The sequence below is a fragment of the Delphinus delphis genome, chromosome X, assembly GCF_949987515.2.
Source record: "Delphinus delphis chromosome X, mDelDel1.2, whole genome shotgun sequence".
NCBI classification, from domain to species: Eukaryota; Metazoa; Chordata; class Mammalia; order Artiodactyla; family Delphinidae; genus Delphinus; species Delphinus delphis.
This window is the reverse complement of record NC_082704.1, coordinates 86,469,719-86,496,135: the sequence shown is the minus strand read 5'-3', so window position 1 is coordinate 86,496,135 and position 26,417 is coordinate 86,469,719. Positions and strand designations below refer to the sequence as shown.

The window sequence follows — 26,417 nt, the reverse complement described above, 5'->3', positions numbered from 1 at the left end:
TTCACACACCTCCTTTCCCATTCCATTTTAGGCAGCAGCAGTCTACCATTTTGCTTTCAATTATGAGAATCAATAAAGAGCACTTTTATACACACATTTATCTTATTTAAAGTTTAAAGCAGTCTTTTGGTAGCTTTTCCAGTTACTATTGCTGTATAAATTGTTTTTCCAGTTACTGTTGCCCCCAAACTTAGCACCAAGCAACCATATTTTTATACTTATAGGTTCTGTGGGTCAGGAATTCAGACAGGGCACAGTGGGGATGGCTAGTCTCTGTTCTACTATGTCTAGGGCCTCATCTGGGAAGACTTGGAAGTTTGGGGGTGACTCAGCGGCTGGGGGCTGGAATCATCTAAAGGCTTTCACTAACGTGTCTGCCACCTGGGCTGGGATGACATAAAGATTGCACATGACCTCTCCATTTGGTTTGGCTTCCTCATAGCATGACAACCTCAGCATAGGCAGACTCTCTACAGGCCTCAGACACAGGGGTCCACATGCACATGTTCCAGCAAAAAGATGAAGCTGTTTTCCCTTTTATGACTCAGCCTTGCAATTCTCATAGCGTCACTTCTGCTGTATCCTATTGGTGGAAACAGTCACATGCCCTTCCTGATTCAAAAGGAGGAGAAATAGACTTCACCACTTGATGGGGCAGTGGGAGAGTCACATTGTAGAAGAGCGTGTGGAATTTTTAAAATACCATCTGTCACAGAGGTTGTAATTGTCTTTTGTTTCATAAATGAGGCATGGAGTCTTGTAGAGAAGCAGAGTGGCAAGATTAACAAGGGGCATCTTGGGAAACTACTCCTAGAGATTTTATTATAAGGGCCTCCTGTTTAGTTAGCTTTTAAGGCACTTATTTCAAGCCTTTAAAAAAAATCCATGATGTTGTGGTATTTGTGCAATTTCTGTGCTATTCACAGATGATTCTGATCCACTCATTAGGAAATGAAGCATAGTCTCTACCTGTTAAATATTTAGATCAACTGAAGACACACTGAGGACTCACTGTGCATAAGACACTGGAAGAGGCTGTAGGTCGGCTTAGAGTGGTTGCAGCTTCTTTTTTTTGCCTCCTCAGTGTCAACAGGAGTGTTCACATGGGCTAGAGGTAGCTGACCTACCCTGAGGAGCAGGTGGATAGGCTTTCTTTCTATGAGGCTAAGCAGGTGTGGTTGTGGGTCCTTTCACCAAAATCAGTCATCCAGAAAGTTACTACAGCATTCGTTTACACTCAAGCATCCAAATTGAAAACTGCACTTACTACATTACTCTAACAAAATTGCTCATATCTCTAGGCTTGTGAGCTTTTGCTGATTTGTTCAGTGGTCTGGTGACAATTCAAAGAGTGTCCCTCTACCAAGTGTATAGTGGCCAGAGAAGAAAATCACTGAGGGATGATCCTGGGATTTCGTCCAGCTATAGCAATGTTATGTGTACTTGAAGATGTTAAAGCTGCATTTTACAAAACCCCAAAGTAATATTTTTTCATTTATTCTCATAGACCTTCCCTCTATCGTTATAAGAATTTCTCCTTGTGAGTGTGTATTAACCACCTTTTACCCATGCATTTCCTTGCCTTTGGTATTACTGTTTCGGCCTATAATTTTTTTTATTGTCATAGGCTCAGTCCTTAGATTCAGACCTTTAGTTCAAGATACATATGAAAGATGAGTGAGATAACATCATCATTGTTATAAATTTTGCATTGAAATATAATATACACACAGAAAGATAACTAATGTATAACTCAGTTTTCATGAATTAAATACACTTGCTTAACTGGCACCCAGATCAAGAAAGAGAACATTACCAGCACCCCAGAAGCCCTCCTTCTGCTCCTCCCCACTGACTTCCTTCACCATAGGTGACAGTTTTGCCAGTTTTTAACCTTCATACTGAGACTGGATTGTTTTGTTCATCATTATGGTTGTGAGATTCATCCATGCTATTGCATGGAGCATTTCATTAAGTTTCACTTCTGTGTCATATTCCATTGTGTGATATACCACATTTTATTTATCCATTCTGCTTTTGATAGATATTTGGGTTGCTTTCAGTTCTCAGCTATTATGAAAAATGCTAATATGGACATTTTTATACATCTTTTAGGATACATATGTGTACTTTTTTGTTAAGTATATTCCTAGGAGTGGCTTTGCTAGGTCATAAGGTATGCACATGTTCAGCCATAATATCTGCTGCCAAATAGTTTGCCAAAATGATTGTACCAATTCACACTCCCAGCAGCAGTGGTCGATTTGCTCCATTTCTTTACAAGCACTTAGTATCTTCAATTTTTGATCAGTCTTTTCAAGTTTAGCCATTCTGGCAGGTAATGGTGATTATGATTTCAGTTTGCATTTCCATGTTAACTCATGAGGTCGAGAACCGCCATCTGGATAGCCTTATTTGTGAAGTGTCTATTCAGGTTTTTTGCCCAGTTTTTAATTGACTTCTCTGTTGTTTTCTAATTGATTTGTGAAAGTTTATTATACATTGTTGATAAACACGTTTTTCAGTCTTGAAGGTTATGGCTTTTGTGTCTTATTTAAAAAATCTTTGTCTATCCCAAGGTTATAAAGATATTCCCCTTTGTTTTCTTCCAGAAGCTTAATAAACATATTAGTTTAAATCAAGAACATTTATAGTCTGCCTTGTTCCATGTAGAATTTGAGGCAATTAAGATGAATAATTAAGCAAAATATTCTTCCTTTTAGAAAAAGATAAATCTTGAAAAAACTTAGATATTCTATAATTACCTCATAAGCCATGCACCAAAAAGTGCAGCATATTTAATCTCATAGTCTCTGGAGAATTCATATGCATGTCTTGTCCTTTTCGGTTGGGTTCATTTCAGTTGGAAGCAGGCCTCTGATAGCAGCTCCCAAATTTTTAGCTTCAATTAATATTTAGAGTTCCACTTTTTTCCTCAAATACTTTCTTGTTGTTGGCTTTTTAAAACTCCATATGGTAGAAAAATTAAAATATGCAAATGTGTGTAGTTATTAACTTTATTCCACATGCATTATTTGGAATCATAAGCTTTTGGAAGAATGCTTAGGAGGAAATATTCAATCTAAAATTACAGGGTGGACTATGCCTCCGTATATATTTATGTGTATTCTTATGAATACATTTATGTTTATGAATCCTTGTACATACATAGTAACTCTAGAAGCTCCAGAAGCCTTCCAGAGAAACAATTTTCATCATTTTATGATGACACATATATCTATTTCTTTCTTTTTTATTTTTTTTTTATTTATTTATTTATTTATTTTTGGCTGCGTTGGGTCTTCACTGCTGCGCGTGGGCTTTCTCTAGTTGCAGAGAGCTAGAGCGACTCTTCATTGTGGTGCACGGACTTCTCATTGTGGTGGCTTCTCTTTGTTGCGGACCACAGGTTCTAGGCGCGCGGGCTTCAGTAGCTGTGGCATACGGAATCAGTAGTTGTGGCTCACAGGCTCTAGAGGCAGGCACAGTAGATGTGGCACACGGGCTTAGTTGCTCCACGGCATGTGGGATCTTCCCAGACCAGGGCTCGAACCCGTGTCCCCTGCATTGGCAGGTGGATTCTTAACCACTGCGCCACCAGGGAAGTCCCTTTCTCTTTTTTATTATAATTTTTTAACATCTTTATTGGAGTATAATTGCTTTACAATGGTGTGTTAGTTTCTGTTTTATAACAAAGTGAATCAGCTATACAAATACATATATCCCCATATCTCCTCCCTCTTGAATCTCCCTCCCACCCTCCCTATCCCACCCCTCTAGGGGGTCACAAAGCACTGAGCTGATCTCCCTGTGCTATACGGCTGCTTCCCACTAGCTATCTGTTTTACATTTGGTAGTATACGTAAGTCTATGCCACTCTCTCACTTCATCCCAGCTTACCCTTCCCCCTCCCCACGTCCTCACGTCCATTTTCTACGTCTGCATCTTTATTCCTGTCCTGCCCCTAGGTTCTTCAGAATCTTTTTTCTTTCTTTTTCTTTTTTTAGGTTCCATATATATGTGTTAGCATATGGTATTTGTTTTTCTCTTTATGACTTACTTCACTCTGTATGACAGACTCTAGGTCCATCCACCTCACTACGAATAACTCAATTTCGTTTCTTTTCATGGCTGAGTAATATTCCATTGTATATTTGTGCCACATCTTCTTTATCCATTCATCTGTCGATGGACACTTAGGTTGCTTCCATGTATTGGCTATTGTAAATAGAGCTGCAATGAACATTGTGGTACATGACTCTTTATGAATTATGTTTTTCTCAGGTTATATGCCCAGTAGTGGGATTGCTGGGTCATATGGCAGTTCTAGTTTTTAAGGAACCTCCATACAGTTCTCCATAATGGCTGTATCCATTTACATTCCCACCAACAGTGCAAGAGGGTTCCCTTTTCTTCACACCCTCTCCAGCATTTATTGTTTGTAGATTTTTTGATGATGGCCATTCTGACCAGTGTGAGATGATATCTCATTGTAGTTTTGATTTGCATTTCTCTAATGATTAGTGATGTTGAGCATTCTTTCATGTGTTTGTTGGCAATCTGTATATCTTCTCTGGAGAAATGTCTAGTTAGGTGTTCTGCCCATTTTTGGATTGGCTTGTTTGTTTTTTTTTGATATTGAGCTGCATGAGCTGCTTGTATATTTTGGAGATTAATCCTTTGTCAGTTGCTTCATTTGCAAATATTTTCTCCAATTCTGAGGGTTGTCTTTTTGTCCTGTTTATGGTTTCCTTTGCTGTGCAAATTTTTTGAAGTTTCATTAGGTCCCATTTGTTTATTTTTGCTTTTATTTCCATTTCTCTAAGAGGTGGGTCAAAAAGGATCTTGCTGTGATTTATGTCATAGAGTGTTCTACCTATGTTTTCCTCTAAGAGTTTGATAGTGTCTGGCCTTACATTTAGGTCTCTAATCCATTTTGAGTTTATTTTTGTGTATGGTATTAGGGAGTGTTCTAATTTCATTCTTTTACCTGTAGCTGTCCCGTTTTCCCAGCACCACTTATTGAAGAGGCTGTCTTTTCTCCACTGTATATTTTTGCCTCCTTTATCAAAGATAAGGTGACCATAGATGCGTGGGTGTATCTCTGGGCTTTCTATACTCTTCCATTGATCTATATGTCTGTTTTTGTGCCAGTACCATACTGTCTTGATTACTGTAGCTTTGTAGTATAGTCTGAAGTCTGGCAGCCTGATCCCTCCAGCTCTGTTTTTCTATCTCAAGATTGCTTTGGCTGTTTGGGGTCTTTTGTGTTTCCATACACAATTGTGAAATTTTTTGTTCTAGTTCTGTGAAAAATGCCAGTGGTAGTTTGATAGGGATTGCATTGAATCTGTAGACTGCTTTGGGTGGTATAGTCATTTTCACAATGTTGATTCTTCCAATCCAAGAACATGGTATATCTCTCCATCTATTTGTATCATCTTTAATTTCTTTCATCCATGTCTTATAGTTTTTGGCATACAGGTCTTTTGTCTCCTTAGGTAGGTTTATTCCTAGGTTTTTTATTCTTTTTGTTGCAGTGGTAAATGGGAGTGTTTCCTTAATTTCTTTTTTCAGATTTTTCAACATTAGTGTATAGGAATGTGAGAGATTTCTGTGCATTAATTTTGTATCCTGCAACTTTATCACATTCATTGATTAGCTCTAGTAGTTTTCTGGTAGAGTCTTTAGTGTTCTCTATGTTTAGCATCATGTCATCTGCAAACAGTGACAGCTTTACTTCTTCTTTTCTGATTTGGATTCCTTTTATTTCTTTTTCTTCTCTGATGGCTGTGGCTAAAACTTGCAAAACTATGTTGAATAATAGTGGTGAGAGTGGGCAACCTTGTCTTGTTCCTGATCTTAGTGGAAATGGTTTCAGTTTTTCACCATTGAGGACGATGTTGGCTGTTGGTTTGTCATATATGGCCTTTATTATGTTGAGGAAAGTTCCCTCTATGCCTACTTTCTGCAGGGTTTTTATCATAAATCGGTGTTGAAATTTGTCGAAAGCTTTTTCTGCATCTGTTGAGATGATCATATGGTTTTTATCCTTCGATTTCTTAATATGGTGTATCACATTGATTGATTTGCATATATTAAAGAATCCTTGCATTCCTGGGATAAACCCCACTTGATCATGGTATATGATCCTTTTAATGTGCTGTTGGATTCTGTTTGCTAGTATTTTGTTGAGGATTTTTGCATCTCTGTTCATCAGTGATATTGGCCTGTAGTTTTCTTTCTTTATGATGTCTTTGTCTGGTTTAGGTATCAGGGTGATGGTAGCCTCGTAGAATGAGTTTGGGAGTGTTCCTCCCTCTGCTATATTTTGGAAGAGTTTGAGAAGGATAGGTGTTCACTCTTCTCTAAATGTTTGCCAGAATTCACCTGTGAAGCCATCTGGTCCTGGGCTTTTGTTTGTTGGAAGATTTTTTTTTTTTTTTTTTTTGCGGTACGTGGGCCTCTCACCGCCGCGGTCTCTCCCGCTGCGGAGCACAGGCTCCGGACGCGCAGGCTCAGCGGCCATGGCCCACGGGCCCAGCCGCTCCGCAGCATGTGGGATCCCCCCGGACCGGGGCACGAACCCGTGTCCCCTGCATCGGCAGGCGGACACTCAACCACTGCGCCACCAGGGAAGCCCTGTTGGAAGATTTTTAATCGCAGTCTCAGTTTCAGTGCTTGTGATCGGTCTGTTTATATTTTCTATTTCTTCCTGGTTCAGTCTTGACAGGTTGTGCTTTTCTAAGAATGTGTGCATTTCTTCCAGGTTGTCCATTTTATTGGCATAGAGTTGCTTGTAGTAATCTGTCATGATCCTTTGTATTTCTGCAGTGTCAGTTGTTACTTCTCCCTTTTCATTTCTAATTCTACTGATTTGAGTCCTTTCCCTTTTTTCCTGATGAGTCTGGCTAATGGTTTATCAGTTTTGTTTATCTTCTCAAAGAACCAGCTTTTAGTTTTATTGATCTTAGGTATTGTTTCCTTCATTTCTTTTTCATTTATTTCTGATCTGATCTTTATGATTTCTTTCCTTCTGCTAACTTTGGGGAAGTTTTGTTCTTCTTTCTCTCATTTCTTTAGGTGTAAGGTTAGGTTGTTTATTTGAGATGTTTCTTGTTTCTTGAGGTAGAATTGTATTGCTGTAAACTTCCGTCTTAGCACTGCTTTTGCTGCATCCCATAGGTTTTGGGTTGTTGTGTTTTCATTGTCATTTGTTTCTAGGTATTTTTTGATTTCCTCTCGGATTACCCCCTTTCTCTCTTTTTAAGATGGCCTACCCTGTTCTTTAAAATTTCCAGGGACTAATAATTCAGATTTCGTCTTGGTTATATTTTCTGATGCTTCATGTACTATCTAGAACATTCATTGTAGAACGAGTCATTGGTATGAGAAATTTCTGTTTCTTCCCTTGCTTGGTTTCCTTGCCTTGGGCTCTTAAGTGTCAGGAGGGGTTTGGCAAAATAATGGGTTTGCTCAGGCCTGCTAGATAATTTGGTGGAAGAATGGGAATCTTTCATCCCATTGTGTTTTCCTGACTCAGACTTATAGTCACTATCATTTATGGTTGGGAAATGGCTTAAGTTTGTATAAATCCATGGCCTCTTGGCTTTAACTCATCTACCTAAATAGTAAAAATAATAAGAGATATAATAATAACACTGGTTTTTTTTTGTTTTGTTTTGTTTTTTTGCTGTACGCGGGCCTCTCACTGTTGTGGCCTCTCCCATTGTGGAGCACAGGCTCCAGACGCGCAGGCTCAGCGGCCATGGCTCACGGGCCCAGCCGCTCCGCGGCATGTGGGATCTTCCCGGACTGGGGCATGAACCCGTGTCCCCTGCATCAGCAGGCGGACTCTCAACCACCGTGCCACCAGGGAAGCCCGACATTGGCATTATTGATCATCTGTTTTTTACTATACACTTTACTAAGCACTTTATGTATTTTATTTCATATAATCATCATAATAACCCTATAAGTTTGATACTATTATATCATAATTTATGATTATCGTCCTTTTTAGCTGAGAAAACTGAACTTTGTAGACATTAAGTAATTGCCCAAGATCACCATGCGAGTGAGTGGCAGTAAAAGACTGGTTTGTGTGAGTCTATAGCCTATACTCTTTACCACCATCCAGTATGGCCTCCATGGTAGAAAATCATGAGTTTAGCTAAACTATATCTTTGGTATGTAATCCGGCTGTGCCTTTGTACAGGTATCACCCCTTCTTCTGGTTCCCCTTCTAAATAAATGTGGTGGCCATTGCACCAAGAATGCACAATGCAATATTTTATTAGAAGGAATGGAAGTAAGGGCCTAGGAGCCAAAAGCGTAAATGAAACATTTTATTAGCAGTCAGAGTATTCACAGCAAATAACAAAGCTGGATTTGTACAACCATTTACTTTCTAGAAAGGGATCTGTCATGCCTCTCATTTGGCGGAGCAGGGGATTTCCCCAGGGTGGGAAGGGAGAACATTCAGCTCCACTGTATGGCCTGAGTGCTATTGGGCCCATCCAGTCAGTGCCTGGAATCTGTCATTTGTTGATTGTTATCAGTGTCTTTCTTTTGCTTTTCTAGGATTGTAGCCGACAAGGTAAAGGAGGTCCTATTTATCCGACCCCGGAAGTACATCCACTGCTCCAGCCCAGAGACTGCAGAGCCTGGCTACATCAACATCATGGAGCTGGCGGCATCTGTGTGCCGCTATGACCTAGATGACATGGACATCTTCTGGCTCCAGGAACTCAATGAAGACCTCGCAGAAATGGGTAAGTTGTTTCCTCACAAGTAACTTGTTCCTTGACTTGATTTGTGATTTTTTAAAAAAGGTGTCAGGACCATTTTAACTTGCTTTCATTTTGTGGCTTCCTTTCTTTTCTGGACTCTTCATTTATTTTTCTCTTTAATCTTAATCTTAATGATGCATTTCCTGAAATGCATAAATATATTGAAGTAGAGCAGTAACATTTAAATCTGACCTTGTCTTTCCCTGTTCATGGTGAATATCACAGATCAGGGATGGCATGTAGGTTTCACAAGGCCATTTCCCAGTTCTGAGTGTGAGATTGGTCATGGCTGATTGGACTTCTGGTTGAGAAGGATTCTGAGACTGGTTGCTCGTTCGGCCCTGAAAAGTACCATGATCAGTGAGCAGGGCCAAGGGTAGTGGCACCTCTGACATCTCCACCTGATGGAGAGAAACTGCAACTTTAGCATTAGGCAGCACCACTGCAACTGACAGGTTGATGTGACCAGGATGCCTTAATGTAGGACTTGTATTTTGCTGCCTGGAAGAAGAATGGCAGGCCTAGGGCAAAACATCCCCAAAGCAGTTCTTAGCTACCTACAGTGAGTTCTAGAGTTGTCATGCTACTCTCAAAAAATAGAATAGAATGAAGCAAAAACAAGCAAATAAAAAACCTCGTAGTAAACATAGTAGTAATTTTAAAGTAAACGTGTGCCATACAGTACCATACCGGCAATGCTCAGAAATCCTAGGCTGAAAGGAAACTCACCTTATACTTACACACAGTTCTTTTTGACCTGTTTTCAGTCTAAACAGTGTTTAGGTCCAAGTGGTCCTGTGAAACTGGGTGGTTTTTAACTCTCTGTATGAGATATGGTAAAGGATACATTTGATTTTGTTTTTGTTTGAATCACATTTGTTCATTGTTAGTACAACAAGGATCAGTGGTTTTCCTTTTCTTCCCTTTTTTTTCTTTCTTTCTTTTGAGGTTGGTATCTGAATGCATGTGAATACAAAATTAAAATTATACTAAATCCAGTTTGGCATGGTGGTGATAGTTACTCTGCCAGTAACCAATACTAACTCCTTGCTTTTTAAAACATTTTGTTTTATGTCTTCTCTTGTTCTGCCTTCTAAGAGGAAGGAGAGGGGTCAAAAAAATTTAGGGTCGGAACCACAAAGAGAAGGGAATAAAAGACTGACAGAAAGGGAAAATGAGAGTATGAGGGCATAATCAAGTGGATCGATGGCTCAATGTACAGTTGTGTTTATGAACCATACAACATCCATATACACTATAGTCATTACAGTGCTGCCTTCAACATGACACTGCCTTGTAACAAAGTCCCTTTGGTATTTTGCAGTTAATTCCCTTTGGATGAGTTTTTTTTTAAATAAGCTTTCAAAAAAATTTTTGAAATAGTTTTAGCTTTCAAGAAAAGTTGCAGTTTTAATATAGTTACCATATACGCCTCACGCAGTTTGTTTCTTCTAATGTTAACATCTCACTTTACCATGATACATCTGTCAAAGCTAAGAAAACAGCACAGGTACAGTACTATTAGCTAAGTTCCAGACTTTATTGGAATTTCACCAGTTTTTCCACTAATGACCTTTTTCTGTTCCAGGATCCCGTCCAGGATACCACATTGCATTTAGGCTTGGATGAGTTTTAAAAAGATGATTACCTTATCTCCAGCATTCCTTTAGAGTGAATGATATTGTAGTAAGGTTTTAAGAGCTTAAAATGAACTTTCAAAAACAATATTATCTTAAGCATGTTTTTTATTCAGATTAAGGAATTCTAAAAGTTGAGTGCTTACTGCATACCAGTCACTATACTAAGCAATGTATGAACATGATCTCATCTCTGCCTCACAAGAAATCAATGAGTTTGGTATTATTATCCTTATTTTTATAGATAAGGAAGCTAAGCCCTAAAGAGGGTAAATAACTTGTCAAAGCTTATATAACCAATGTGAGGTCAAGTTGGAATTTGAATCCAAGTGCTCTTATAACCAGACACTATACTCCTTCACTCCAGGGGAAAAAAAAGTGTAATTTGTCTTGGCTGGAAAAATTAAACATACTACCTGAGTAGTTTTTGGTTTCATAAGTAGCAACAACATTGAAAAGGTAGTTTATGTGGAATTCCAAAGTTCCTTAGGATCTTATATTGCAGATGAAGTGGTATATTTGGATAAATTTGTTTTGGATCACTTTGAGAAGTACTCCTGAGTTTATAAGCTGTTAGAATAAATATATGTGTGCTCTCACAAAATCATCAGTCCCCCTAAGAAGAAAAATGTTTAGTTGTTACCAATAGCCATCATATGAATCTTTTAGTTGAGTTATTATGTATAGAAGGCTAAGAAAAATTAAAAGTATAGAAGGAAAAGGAATCAAGAGGCAAAAAAGGTAATTTCAGAATTTGCAGTTAGACCTTTATGAATGCTAATAAGTTTACTTTATATTTTAGTTTGTCATTAGAAAATATTATTGGATTTTCTAAAAGTCAGGTTTGAAAAACAAATAACAAATATTTCATATGTATAATCACATATACAGTACCTAGAATTTTCTTTTATGGCTTAATACCTTTTTGTATGAAATTTTCCTTGTGTAACCATTAGATGTGCTCATTGGAACTAATTTGCTAAGAATGAATTGTTATTTATATCCAAATAGTTATATGATTCTAATTATTTTATTATACTATAAAGTGTTCAAGATTACAAAGTCCAATGAAAGTCCTCCCTCAGTGGGAATAAGAGAAAACAGATTCGGGGGAGTTCCCTGGTTGCCTAGTGGTTAGGATTCCGGGCTTTCCAGGTTCAATCCCTGTTCAGTGAACTGAGATCCTACAAGCCTCATGGCGCAGCCACAAAAAAGAGAGAGAGAGAGAGAGGAGAGAAACAGATTTAGGAGGAGACTGGCTAGGATTTGGACAGAAAATTGAAAGGGTCAGTATATATAACTTACAAAGAATATGGTGAAATGTATTTCTCCTTTCATGTGTCAAACACTAATATGTGATGATAGGTAAATTTTAGAATAGCTCTAGTAAAAGATTCTTTAAAATCTGGTTGTTTTAGATCAGGGAAGAGATGGTTTTATCCTTTAGAATCTCCCCACCCCTGCACCGGGCTCACAGTAGGTGATTTGGGAATGACAGCTGACTGATGGGTTGATTGATTGTTTGTATTTCTGTGCAGGTTGTGGGCCAGTTGATGAGAATCTTATGGAAAAGACAGTAGAAGTCCTGGAACGCCATTGCCATGAAAATATGAACCATGCTATTGAGACAGAGGAAGGGCTAGGCATAGAGTATGATGAAGATGTGATCTGTGATGTGTGCCGGTCTCCAGACAGTGAAGAAGGGAATGATATGGTGTTCTGTGATAAGTGTAACATCTGTGTGCATCAGGTTAGTGAGAGTGGAGACCGCCACCTCCCCACGGTCAGCCTTTCTGAAGTTCAGTGATCATCTCCAGCACCCATATCTGGGTAGCAGCTTGCATTTAAGGGTGAAAATAAGGATTTGGCCTGGCTGTTCTCCAGTAATTCCTTTAGAAATAATACTTCTTATGATCCCCAAGGTGACTTATTAACTTTACTCCAGGGGGCTAAACCCAGGTCTTTATTGTGTATCTTCATGCCCATGCCATTGAGATTGCCTTGTTCGATACTTTTACAGTTCCCTGGGGAGTCTCCTTGCTACCTGCCTGGGAGTCTCTCCTCTGCCTTGGAGTCCCTGTTATATCATCAGGTTACACCCATGGTCAGTAACCTTGGGGAGTTTACACTTCCTACAGCTGGAAGTCGGGACTCCTCATCCTGGCACCCAGAGCCCTCCTCTGTCTCCCAAATATACCACTCCCAGGAAACTAGGTCTACTCCATTTTTAAACATCATAGAATTTTAGGATTGTAAAAAACCGTCCCACTCCTTAATTTTACAGATAATACCAGGAGAGGTGAAGTGACTTTACCCAACCTCTTATAGCTAGTTGTCATTCTTTCTCTACCACACTACTTTTTTAAATTAATAGTAATGATGATGGTGATATCCACATTCTTTTCAGCTCTTTCCTTTTCTTCCCCCACAAGCCCTATGCTCTAGCAAAATAAGGTTACTCAGTGGGGCAGTGATGAATATTCCTGATGCTGTCCTGTCTCCATGTTTCAGCCACACCAATTTAAAATGCCTTCTCCCACCTCCGGCTAACAAAACTTTACATATCTTTCAAGATCTAGTTCGAATCCTTTCTTGAACTCCCTTACCCTAAGTGATTTTTCACTCTTCTGAACCTGTTGTGTGTTTCATTCATTTCATTAATTTATCTAGTAAATAGGTATGCAACACCATCCATGTTCCAGGACTGTGCTGCATGCTGAAGATACAGTGATGAAGAGGCAGACATGGTCTTTGCCCCCAGGGAGATCAGAATCTGGTGTAGGGTCTACAAGGAAACTGCCCATTTAGCATAGTATGCCAAGTGTTTTTGTAGATTGAAGTCCATGCTGCTGTGGAAGTGCATGGGAGGGATGGGGGTCAGGGATACCATCCAGAAGGTGGCATCCAAGCTGAATCTTAATGGCCAAAGGGAAGTGCCAGAAAAAAACAGCAGCGTGTGTTCAGGCAGAGAGGAGAACATGTTCAGGTGGGGTAGTGAGAGTAGGCAAAGTATGTTAGAAGCAACTCTGAGCTGTTCAGAACTGTGGAGAGTGGTGGGGTCGAGTAGGGAATGCATGGAGAGTGAGGGTAGAGAGGGATACAGGGGACAAATGTGAAGGGCCTTCTCTGACAAACTAAGGAACTTCGGTTTTGTCCTGTCAACCCTGAAGGATATGATTTGTAATTTAGAAGGATCATCCTGACTACAAAGATATTAAAATGATTAGATAATACAGGAGATAGAGAGAAACCAGGACTTAAGACTTTATTTTAGTTCCATGGGCCACCTAACCTAACCCTCTGTATTAAAAGGTACTCAGAATATTCTGTGATCAGTTGGGTCTCTTTCTTCCTTTTACTTGTATCCTTTTAGAGTGAATTTTGAAAATGTATATTCACTCTACCAGTTACTGGCATTTATGTCTCACCTTTAGTGACAGAGAAAATCTTTACTACTTAAGTACGAACTTAAATATCTGACAGTACAGGTCCACAGTCCCTTCTATGCATTTCCAAAATTTTAAAGCTCTGAAAACTACAAGTTTTTACCGAAGTTTGGCACCAAAACTGATTTGAGGGCAGTAGCAGAACTCACCCCGTATGAGGCTATTTGTAGTCTTTATTCCATTTTGTGAAAATACTCATATATTTTGTTAGAGAAATATTAATGTATTTGATTATATGGCACTGCCCTGGTCCCATAGGTAATATGCCATGTATATACTGTATCACTTTCCTAAGATATGAACAATTCTGAATTTCCTGATGTTTCTTACCCTAGAGTTTTCAGATAAATGATTGTGGATCTTTAGTAGAATTGAAGGTAATAGTACTGAGGTCATCTGTATATATTTTCTGTATTTGTCCTTCACAGTTGGGACAAAATATTAATGAATTACTTCCAGGTTCTTTAACTAACAAAATGAAATGTAGCATAATAATTCTCCTTAAAGATATTTTGCTTTGAAAACATATCCAGTAATGACTATAAATGGTGCCCTTTCCTCACATAGAAAGAAATGACAATAACACCTGACCAGGCCTTGCAGAATATAAGCTGGTATGTGTTAAAGCTGGACGTTGATGCCACATAAAGTTTCATATAAAAGAGAATTCTTCCGAAGTGAGTAGGTTCACTTGAATTCTAAAGAGATACTTAGGTTAGAGCTCCCTCTGTTGACTGAAAAGTGACTTTAAATGATTTGGAAGATTTGGTTTACTCAACAGAATTGGGGACATGTTGACAATTATATTTATTAAACATAATTTTTCTTCTTTAACTACCATATTATATCAACTGTTTGTTCCTCTGTGACTATAATACACTTACGGTCCGTACTTTAGAAGAGAGGTTTATTTTACATCAATAGATGTTGGATTTTAATAATTAAATTTTTTCATGAAAAACTGTGAAAATTGGGACCATTCCAAGGCCCTTAATGTATTCCATTTTCTGCTTCTTAGCCCATGTATTGAACACTCAAACTGAGGCCTAAATTAATTTGCCTGAAGGTACATGCTCATAGTTTTTATACCTGTCATATATATAATGTTTAGCACTAAATTTATTAACCCCTTGAAATTATATGTAAAACATATGTTCGTGCATGTGTGCAGTTTTTTTAAAAAAATGCAGTCCAGCCTTCGTCATTTTGTGGTCTAGAAAAAGTTGAGAGCCACTACAACACTACAATGAAATACAAGCTTCTATGATCTTATGACCAGGAATAAGTCTACAGAAGAGCTCAGTAAATGATTTTCTACCCAATAAAATGGCCAGGTGATAAAGGGTATTGCTAGAACCAGCTTCTGGTTTTTCTTCTGCTGGTCTGAAAGAGGCTCTGTTTTAGGGAGAAAGCTTGCTTTCATTTCCTTGCAGACTTTCTGAATCTCAGAGAAAGAAAAAGCTTTGAAGGTTAGGGACCTTATAAAATGATGCCCTGCTTTTGTGACAGCAGCCTAGTTGGAATCCAGCTTCAGTTGTTGAGTGAAATTTATTTGTTCTACCAAACCACCTACTCAAGCTCAGCGTAGAGAACCTTCCAGATAAATTGATGGTAAAGGACCTACCCCCAGTGACCTTACAGTATCACTGAGGAGATGAAACATAACAGTTAAAGTAGAGAAGCATACATGATGTCAACTAAGTACCTGGTGAGGGAAACGACGTTGAGTGGAGGGTGGGAGTCAGGAAGTGGAGCAGACACAGGGGCTACAGTGATCTGAGAATTGAGGTGAAGAACAGCAGGCTTTTTCTTTGAAGGGCCAGATAGTAAATATTTTAGACTTTGAGGACCACATATAGTCCCTGTTACATATTCTTCTTTCTTTTAACATCCCTTTAAAAATATGGAAACCATTCTTAGCTTGTTGGCCTTACAAAACACGTCTCAAGAAGTAGGCCCCTGGTTTTAGATGGGGTTGGGGGTGGGAGCAGAAGGGGTTTTTAGAGGGTTTATTGCTGTGCAATGGTATGAAGTCTTTGTTTTAGTAAGAAGAATATGGCAGCCAAATAGAAGAAGGATTGAAGGTATGAAGGGAGAGGAAGAGAATTTAGAAATAAATCAATCCAGGCATGACTTGTTTGGAGCAGTTGTGGTGGGGATGGAGAGGAAGGTCAGAGTCTAGTGACCACTCCGTAGGGATTAGTAGCAAGCCCAAGGGACAGTAGATGAAGGAAAGTGGATAATAAGAGTCAAGGAATTTGGATCTGGAAGCTGCGAAGCATGGTGGTGATATGGATAGAGAGAGTTTGGAAAGGGGGCCAGTTGCGGGGGTAACATGATGGTGACTGTTGGAACTGGAATCTGAGGTGTGGGTGAACTTTCTGGGGCAGGCACAGACTTTGAAGCTGCGGTGGTGAATCAGTCAGTAGTGAAGGTATGCTAGGCCACATGGGGAGCCAGGTGACCCCCAGCTATAGTCTCTAATGGTGAGAGTAGAGCAGTAAGGGGGGAAGGATGGGCGAAATTAGAGATAGTGAAAAGGAAATCTAAAATATTTCCAAACTAATCTCCCTCCTTGCACCTCCAATAGTAATTCATTTATTTATTTGTCCGACTTCATTCTGTAAGGAATTTGAAGTAGCTTCAAGAACTCATTATGGACTATTGTGATTAGTCTAATATTCTGTTCAATTCAGGATCCATTCGTAAGTCCCTTTTTCTTCAACTCAAGCAAGTAACTGCTACAGTTTCCTGAGAGTGCTTTTTATGCAGCAGGCACTGTTAGGCTCTTTAACATCAGCTCATTTGCTCCTCAGAAGTTTCATTCTGCTTATTTCTTAACACTTTTTTCTTGATCACAGCAGTGCATGACATGTAGAAGTTGTTCAGTGAGTATATGACTGACTAATTATAATACATAATCATTGAGAAAGCTTTAGAAAACGGAGGCAAAAAAAAATATGTAATCACAAAACTCAGATAACAGTTGGGCTAACCTTTGCGTGTATTTCCTTCTAGTCTTACTCTATCGTCCTTAAAGTTAATTCTCATAGACAGACATGCTGACCTTAAAACAGATGCTAGAAGTTGCTTTTTTTTTTTTTTGAGTGTTTTAAAATTACTAAATCCTGGATATGAGCTCGTTTGGCCTTATTTGCCTCTTTCTCCTAAAAGTGGAGGGTACTCTGTGACTGTGTACCGGAGCAGACATTGACCCCGTGAGAAGATGCTAACCATTACCCCCCTCTCCTCCTCGTGCCTCCAGGCCTGCTACGGCATCCTCAAGGTCCCAGAAGGCAGCTGGCTGTGTCGCTCCTGTGTCCTGGGCATTCATCCACAATGTCTGTTATGTCCAAAGAAAGGTGGAGCCATGAAGACCACCAGGACAGGGACTAAATGGGCTCACGTCAGCTGTGCCCTGTGGATTCCAGAGGTAAGAATTCATCCAGGTCTGTGAGGCCATTTGCTCTCCCACAACGTTCAGACTGACTCAGGCTTCATGGAGATGCTTCATGCCTGCCCAAGTTTCTGAGGTGACAATGGTTCCACTTGACCTCCCTCACATCCTTCTTTTGCAAGTGGGCATGTGAGCCCATGCTAATTAATTTATAGGTGGTACTACCAGTGGTATTGGATAAATTTGGATGAGAGGAGAGGGTATGAGCAGCAGATTTTTTAAAGGTAAAACCTACCTTAAAAATACCAAATCTTAAGTGTTGAGTTTCATAAGTTTTTACACATGTATGTATCTGTCACCACAACCCAGACCAAGACATAGGACATCCCAGAAGTAGACATAGAGCATCCCAGAAGGATCCCTCACACCTACTTTCCAGTCCTTATCTGGGTCCCTATTACCCAAGAGTAACTACCATTTTGATTTCTATCACTATAGTTTCGTTTTGTCTAAAAATGGAATCATACAGTATGCACTCTTTTCTGTCTGGCTAGCAGTCTATATTGTAGTGTGTGTCAATGTTCATGCCTTTCCATTGCTGAGTAGTATTCCATTTTTTAAGAGTGTCTTTATTCAGAATGCCACCCCTCACTATTTAATCTGGTCCTTCAGTTGCTGATATTTCCCGAGGGCTTCCAGACATTACTTCTTACTTTTTATGGCTGCCCTTTTTATTTTTATCTATTTATTTATTTATTTTTAATTTATTTATTTTATTTTTGGCTGTGTTGGGTCTTTATTGTTGTGCGTGGGCTTTCTCTAGTTGCAGAGAGCAGGGGGCTACTCTTCGTTGCAGTGCGCAGGCTTCTCGTTGTGGTGGCTTCTCTTGTTGTGGAGCACGGGCTATAGGCGCATGGGCTTCCGTAGTTGTGGCTCACGGTCTCTAGAGCACAGGCTCAATAGTTGTGGCCCGCGGGCTTAGTTGCTCCACGGCATGTGGGATCTTCCCGGACCAGGGCCCGAACCCGAGTCTCCTGCATTGGCAGGCGGATTCTTAACCACTGCGCCACCAGGGAAGCCCTATGGCTGCCCGTTTTTTTTTTAAAAAAAAAAAAAAATCTGTTTGGACATCTCATTCACATTCTCTCTCCCCAAACCCTATCCAAGCCAGCAAATTTGTTAGCATTTTAAGTGCAGAACAAGAGAGACTGCAGAATTCAGTTTATTGGGAGCTGATGATACTGTATCAGAAATTCATTCTTCCTTTAAAACTTGCCTGCCTTTATTCTTGTTAACGTCTAACCTGTCTAGCAGTCGAGCTCACAAAGTTAAACTGAAAGTTCTAGGTACATACTATGGTATTCTTATGGATATAGAAGTCAGTTTGTTTTTTTAATTTGAGTAGTGGTTTCTTTTTCTTACTGAGAACATCCAGCTAATAGACATGTGAAATGAACTCTGAGGTTTCTGGCCTGAGAATCACTAATTTCTAGCAGCAAATTCCCCAGCTAATAAAGCAGGCTCTTTCAGAATATTAAAAGTCTGGAACATGACTCAGGAAGAGTTCTTTAAAATTAAAAGAAGCTTTCTCACCTGTTGACATTCTCTTATGGTTTCTAATACCTGATTTCTAGTACTTTGGGGGCTTTTCTAGATGTCTCTGATCTTTCTACTGTTGGTTTCTCCATGTGGGTGGAACTTGTACTAGTTTAACTGTCCTTACTCAACAGTCCTTCACTTTTCAAAGTCATTTCTCTCTTAGAAACTCATGTACGTATTTTTAAAGAAAACACTTTTTACCAGAAGTTGCTTGACCCCTTATTTTCACACGGAAAAAAGTTCCGTGTTTTTAAAAAGCATCTCTTTCAGCACTCTCTCAAAGACTAATTTAACTTTAAAGCTACTTTGGCTGAAAGAATAGAGTAATCTGGTGATAGTTAGCGTGATTTTAAAGACTGGTTTTAAAATGTTATCCTCATCTTTTCTACTTATGTGCTGCAATCTCTTCATTACACAGATTGCTGCTACTTTCCAATGATACTATGTCACTGCCGCTGTTTTTCATCATTCAGTATTAAATGAAAAAAACACAAGGCATGTGGCACCATCTCAAACATGTGAGAGGTGCTAGATTTTGTGAATCTTAATTCCTTTCCTTAGTAGCTTTCTTTGGTTCCTAAGTAAAGTGTAGATATCTTTGATTCGTTAAGGTAACCATGCCTAGTCTCTACTCCTGCCCTCTCATCCTATATATGAATCATTTATATTACTGGAAATGATTGAAGGCCTGAGCAGTGGCTAGAGACGGGTTTTATTTATTCTAAGTCCCACAGTAACCTTAGGAGACATGGCTCACCTCATTGTTTTGATGTTCTGAGCTTCTTGTGATATCATTTATGGTTTGTGAAAGGTACTTCTGGAATGCCTTGGTGCCTTCTGCCTTATGGTGGTGTTTTATTTGTAGGTCAGCATTGCTTGTCCTGAGAGGATGGAACCAATCACAAAGGTCTCCCATATTCCGCCCAGTCGGTGGGCCTTAGTCTGCAACCTGTGCAAGTTGAAGACAGGGGCTTGTATTCAGGTAAGTCCCAATGAGAAGTGGTAGAGTGGGCTAACACCAAATTGGCCAGACTCGCCCTCCCAGTGAGAGCATCCTGCTAATTGAAAGGTTACTCAGCAGGCTTCCCACTCGCTCCTAGAGCTCTGCTACTGTACAGACCATTTCTGGAGCCCCTTTTTTGGATGTTGCCTCTGGACCCTTCAGCTTATTCTTTTCAATAGCCATAGTGGTGGTTAATTTCCATCCTTCACTGTCAGATCTGATGAATTAGGTGAGTTCTGAAGCTAGATGATCCTGGGTGGCAACAAGCCATAACTTCTAAACAACCAGGCCCATGTTCTTGTGTGGCTCACCCATTGTAGATAGATGACTTGGGTTCCAGGATGATTTGACAGATGACCCTGTTGCTGGACTAAGTGCAACTCATTTGATAGGGAAAGATGCATCTGAATGGATAAATTCTGGTTGATAGGTTTGAAAGTCACTCTCATAGGCATATTTGTTGCATATGGTAGTGCAAGTAGAGTTTTCTGAGACATCTGAGGCATAGAAATTCAGCTGCTTGAAGTAGAAGTCGTAGCTGGTGCACCCAAAAGCAACATTGGAGGTGGGGAGGATGGGGCTGGGAGAGGCCAGTCACCCCCAGAAAAGGCAGGAAGGTCGACCCTTCATAATCTAGTTTTCCAGAATGTCATCTCACCTTTTATTCCGAATGTAATAAGGTGGATTTCCTGGTGAGAGGGGAGGAAGGGCTGGCCTTCCACTTCCCAGACCTCTTGCATAGGATACAGTCTGGTTGGAGTTAGGTTTGCATGTTCACCTTCACAGAAAGGGGGCCATATGATGTCATAGCTTAGGGACAGTGGCTCTAGGTGTTTCATGAGGTTCCTTGCTATCTGGTTCATCTTGTAGATTTCTTGCTCTAGACCTGTGATCAGCCACTCCTCCAAGTAACCCTGGTTCTTTTACTGGGAAATGGTATTTAAAGAACACAATCTGGACCCCAGAAACACTTTTAGTTTTTAAACTCGTTTTTACATTTGACAGAATCGGATACTTTGTCTTGCTTTTTAAAAAAAAATTTTCCTGCTGATTTTATTTATTTTAACTATAGCACTTTAGCAATTATAAGGAGGAAAATTTTTAAGGAAAACTATTCCCATGGGCTCTACTGCCTTAACACATTGCCTGTTTATGCTTTTCTAAGTTCTCTCCTGATTCCGCCCCACATGTGAGCCCCTTGAGGGCCAAGGTTATGTATCATTCTTTCCCTAGCACAAAAGAGAGTTCTTGCCCCTTGTCAGTGCTCAATTAGTGTTTATTGAATAAATATATCCGTATTTAATTGTATCATAGATTAGTTTGTAATATGCATTCTCCCCACTAAAAAATAAAATATTTCCCATCTTTTCATAATTATCATTTAGTCATTTTATAATAGCACATTGAATTTATGTCTGTTAATTTACTTATTTTCCTTATCGTGGTACCTGCATTTTCCCCAATTTTTGCTGTTTTAAAGGATGATTTTTTTTTTACAACAGTTAGTAATTGGCAGCATGACTGTGGTGAGAGAAAAAATGCCCCATATTGCCACATTCTGCCCTCTATTGTAGTTATTTATCTATGAGTCTTAGCTTCCCTAGTAGGCTGCAAGCTCAAACTGTTTCATCCTTAGATCCTGCAAACCCCCGACATGGCCAATGAACAATAAATATTAGATTGATAGATGGATAGTGGATGGACAGATGGATGGAAGAAACATTCTGGAGTGGGTTTTTTTATTTCAGGGCAGTGGTTTTGTTTTTATTGCTTAGAGTTGAGATTCTGCATTTTGTAAAGGTCTTTCCAAATTAAGACTCTTAAAAAAAAAATTTTTTTTACTGAGTAAATTAGAGATTTAATGAAGCTCCAGTGAAGTCTTTGTTTCTCTCAATCTTAACAGATCCAAGACCTTTTTATAACAAATATTTTGTAATGCATCTATACTACCTTTACTTTCGTAATACCTCTACTTAGTAAACTATGAGCTTACTAAATGAAAGTCGTGGCTTAAAATATGGTTGTTAAAATACAGGTATATAATTGCTAATTCTTAGTTTTCTTGCTGAGGTAATAAAAGGAAATACATTAATGATTTTACTTGTTTCAACATTCCCTATCCAGTTCCTCTGTTGCATGTAAGTTCATGAACCAGCATTAAGTTCTAAGCAAAGGATAATCAGGCTTCAAAATTCTGACTGTGGTGTTTCCAGCAAGTAGTGTTAAGCAATGAGAAAATTCAGTAACACTTTTCATCACTCTGATGGCTTTGTTCTGGTGGGCTTCTCTGAATGGCCCAAACTAGAAATGGTTCTTTTTCTGGCCATCTCTGTTTTCTACATAATGACCCTCCTTGGGAATTTAGCCATCATTATCTTGTCATGCCTTGATGCCAGGCTCCACACCCCCATGTATTTCTTTCTGTCTAATCTCTCTTTTTTTGGACCTTTGCTGTACTACTTCCCCTGTCCCCCAAATGCTGGTCAACATCCAAAGCCACTGGAGAAATATCAGCTACCTAGGATGCATAGCTTAACTTTTCATATTCCTTAGTTTAGGATCCACTGAATGTGTACTTCTTTCAGTAATGGCCTTTGGTCGTTATGTAGCTATCTGCCAGCCTCTCCATTACACAGTTATCATGCACTCTTGGCTATGCCAACAACTGGCAGCAGTGGCTTGGGTAACAGATTTCAGCAACTCTTTGGTGCAAATAGTGTTGACCTTCTTGTTACCTCACTGTGGTCCATATCAGGTGGAGAATTTCTTCTGTGAGGTACCTGCCATGCTTCAATTATCATGTGTTGATACATGGATCAATGAAGTGGAGATGTATGCTGCTGTGGTGGTCATAAAAGTCTCTTAAAATTTTGATTATAAGGAATTTCACTTATTCAACAAATATTTGAGTGCCTAATTGTGTGCCAGGCACTGTTCTAGGCACTTTGGATTTATCAGTGGACCAACAAAGAACTTTGCACCATGGAACTTACATTTTGGTTTGGGAGAAATCAATGATAAGCAATAGATACTAAATATCATGTTAGAAGATGGTAAGTGCTCTGGAAAGGAAAAATGTGGAGTATGGTAAGAAGATGGGGATTGTGGGGCAGGAGGCATACATTGCAAGTTTAAATAGAGTGGTAAGAGTAGGACTCACCGTAGCTGTGGCATTTGAGCGAAGACTTGAAGGTGAGAGGAGACAATGCAGATATTTGGGGTAAAAATGTTCCAGGCAGAGGGATCAGCCAGTGCAAAGGCCCAGGGATAGGAGTGTGTTTGGCTTGTCCGAGAGATACGAAAGAGGCCAATGAGAATGGAATGGAGTGTGTGAGAAGAGAATATCAGAGAGATTACACAGGGACCTGATTGGTTAGGGCAGGGGTTGGCAATTTTTTTCTATACAGGGCCAGATAGTAAATATTTTAGGCTTTGCAGGCCATATGGTCTCTGTCACGACTACTCAATTCTGCCTTTGTAGCACAAAGGTGGCCATAGACGATACTTAAAGCTTTACTGGAATATAGCCATGCTCATTTGCTTATTTATGGACTCTAAATTTATTTTATATGTCATAAAATATTCTTTTTCTTTTGATTGTTTTCCACCATTTAAAAAATGTAAAAACCATTTTTAGCTCCCATTCTTAGCTCATGGGCCACATAAAAACAGGTATCTGGCTGCATTTGGTCTGTGGGCCATAGTTTGCAAGCCCATGGTGAAGGGTTTCCAGGGCCCTTATAAGATCTTTTGTTTTGGGACTTCCCTGGCGGTCCAGTGGTTAAAACTCCGCGCTTCCAATGCAGAGGGCACTGGTTCGATCCCTGGTCAGAGAACTAAGATCCCAGATGCCACGTGGCGTGGCCAAAAGATTTTTTTTTTAAAAAAAGATCTTTTGTTTTTACTCAGAGTTTAAAGGGGGAGCCATTAGCAGGTTTTGAGCAGATAAGTAAAATGATTTGATTTATATTTTTAAGGGATCACTCTATGGAATGATGTCTAAGATTTGCTTCAAAATAATCTGGAGGGCAGGGTACTATGGGGGTTAAAGATGAATCAAGATGGGTCATACATTAATAATTATTGAGTCTGTATAATGGGTATATAGGGTTTAATATAGTATTCTCTATGCTATTATGTAGGGTTTTCCATACTAGAAGGTTAAAACAAAAATAGGCACTCTGGCTGCTTATTTGGAGCAGACTGTGAGGAGGGAAGGTTAGGAATGAGAAAAGCAATTGGGAGGCTATTACGGTAATCCTTGAGAGATGGCAGTGGTGGCTTTGTCTGGAGTGGTAGCCCTGGAGGTGGTGAAAAGTGGTTGGGTTCCAGGGCTTCCCTGGTGGCGCAGTGGTTGAGAGTCCGCCTGCCGATGCAGGGGACACGGGTTCGTGGCCCGGTCCGGGAAGATCCCACATGCCGCGGAGCGGCTGGGCCCATGAGCCATGGCCGCTGAGCCTGCGCGTCCGGAGCCTGTGCTCCGCGGCGGGAGAGGCCACAGCGGTGAGAGGCCCGCGTACCGCAAAAAAAAAAAAAAAAAAAAGTGGTTGGGTTCTGGATGAATATTGAAAGTAGAGCCAAGAGGATTAACTGTGGATCGGGTATGAGGTGTGAGAGAAAGATAGGAGTTGGGGATGCTTCCAGGTTTTGGCCTGAACAGGGAGAAGGGTAAAGTTGCCATAAACTGAATGGAAAAATCTGCAAGTAGAAGAGATGTGGGCGGAAAGATCATCATGAGTTCAGTTTTAAACATTTAAGTTTGAGATGTCTACCAGATATCCTAGTGGAAATATTAAACCGACAGTTGTCTATGCGAGTTTGGAGTTTGGGAGGAAGTTTTGGACTGAAGACATAAATTTGGGAGTCATTGTCATGTAGGTATCTTTAGCTTGGACTGGGTAAGATCACTGAGTGAGGGAGTGTAGATAGAGAGGAGAACAGTACCAAGCACTGGGCCTTGCAGCATTCCAGTGTTAAGTAGTCAGGAGAGTAGGGAGAGATAGCAGAGGAGACTGAGAAGTCACCAGGGAGACAGGAGGAAAACCAAGAGAGCATAGTAGCCTAGAAATCAAGGAAAGAAAGCGTTTCAAGGAGAGGGGAAAGATCAGTGATGTAAAAATACTGCTTGAGTAAGACGAGGACTACAAATTGACCCCTGAATTTAGCAATGTGATTATTGGTAATCTGGATGAGCAGTTTAGGTGGAGTGATGATGGCAAAAGCTACATTGCCAAGGGTCAGGGCAAAGAAATGGAGTAGGAACAGTCCGGAAAAGTGAGGGAAAGAAGTCCGCTCTTTAAGATGGAAGAAATAACAAGTATGTACAGTCAGCCCTCTGTATCCGCAGGTTCTGCATCTGAAGATTCAACCAATTGCAGATTGAAAATATTTGGAAAAAAATTCCAGAAAGTTCCCAAAAGCAAAACTTGAATTTGCCTTGCACAGGCAACTATTACATAGCGTTTGCGTTGTATTAGGTTTTATAAATAATCTAGAGATGATTTAAAGTACGGGAGGATGCACGAAGGTTACATGCAAATACTATGCCATTTTATATAAGGGATTTGAGCATCTGTGGATTTTGGTATCCACAGGAAGTCTGGAGCCAATCCCCTGAGGATACTGAGAGACTATTGTATGTATACTTGTTAACATATAGAACATAACAGTATGCATGCAAAGAGAGTGACCCATGAAGACGAAAAACTACTGGAGCGAGGTTTTTCAGTAGCTGAGAGAGGGTGGGGTAAAGAGGGTGAGAGAGGGGCGGCTTCAGGTAAGAGCACAGATTGTTCTTCCCGGGTAACAGGCTTGAAGGCAGAGTGTGTAGGTACAGTATTAGATAGGTGTGCTGCTGGGAATCTGCAGAGCGCTCTTTTTTTTTTTTTTTTTTTTAAACAGATTCCTGGTGCCTCCTACTCTGCCATTTTCCCAGAATCCTTGCTCTTATTGTTTTGTTTTATTTTTTTAATTTAAAAAAAATTATTTATTTATTTTATTTTTTAAATTTTTGGCTGCATTGGGTCTTTGTTGCTGCGCGTGGGCTTTTCTCTAGTTGTGGTGAGCGAGGGCTACTCTTTGTTGCGGTGCACGGGCTTCTCATTGCGGTGGCTTCTCTTGTTGCGGGGCACAGGCTCTAGGCGTGTGGGCTCCAGTAATTGTGGCCCATGGGCTCAGTAGTTGTGGCTCATGGGCTCTAGAGCGCAGGCTCAGTAGTTGTGGTGCATAGGCTTAGTTGCTCCGTGGCGTGTGAGATCTTCCTGGACCAGGGCTCGAGCCCACATACCCTACATTGGCAGGTAGATTCTTAACCACTGTGCCACCAGGGAAGCCCTACTTATTTATTTATTTAGGCTGCTCCACGTCTTAGTTGCAGCACGTGGGATCTTCATTGCGGCATGTGGACTTCTTAGTTGTGGCATGCGGACTTCTTAATTGTGGCATGTGAACTCTTAGTTGTGGCATGCGGACTTCTTAGTTGCAGCATGTGAACTTGTAGTTGTGGCATACATGCGAGATCCAGTTCTCCAACCAGAGATCAAA

At 40.0% G+C, this 26,417-nt stretch overlaps 2 protein-coding genes across 3 annotated transcripts in view; both read left to right on the top strand.

Moving 5' to 3' along the window:
* Positions 1-26,417, top strand: part of JADE3 (jade family PHD finger 3) — a 151,477-nt gene that overhangs the window by 110,952 nt on the left and 14,108 nt on the right. Inside the window, exons 5-8 of one of the 2 annotated variants that reach the window (XM_060003011.1) lie at positions 8,584-8,774; positions 11,968-12,179; positions 17,141-17,308; positions 19,737-19,853. In XM_060003011.1, coding sequence (XP_059858994.1) covers positions 8,584-8,774; positions 11,968-12,179; positions 17,141-17,308; positions 19,737-19,853 — 688 coding nt within the window. The remainder of the gene's footprint in view (positions 1-8,583; positions 8,775-11,967; positions 12,180-17,140; positions 17,309-19,736; positions 19,854-26,417) is intronic. The other variant, XM_060003012.1, reaches the window with a different exon arrangement.
* LOC132418681 (olfactory receptor 2J3-like) lies at positions 22,104-22,740 on the top strand. Its single transcript, XM_060002680.1, is given in 2 exon segments — positions 22,104-22,310; positions 22,312-22,740. Coding segments are annotated over 2 exon segments (636 nt in total).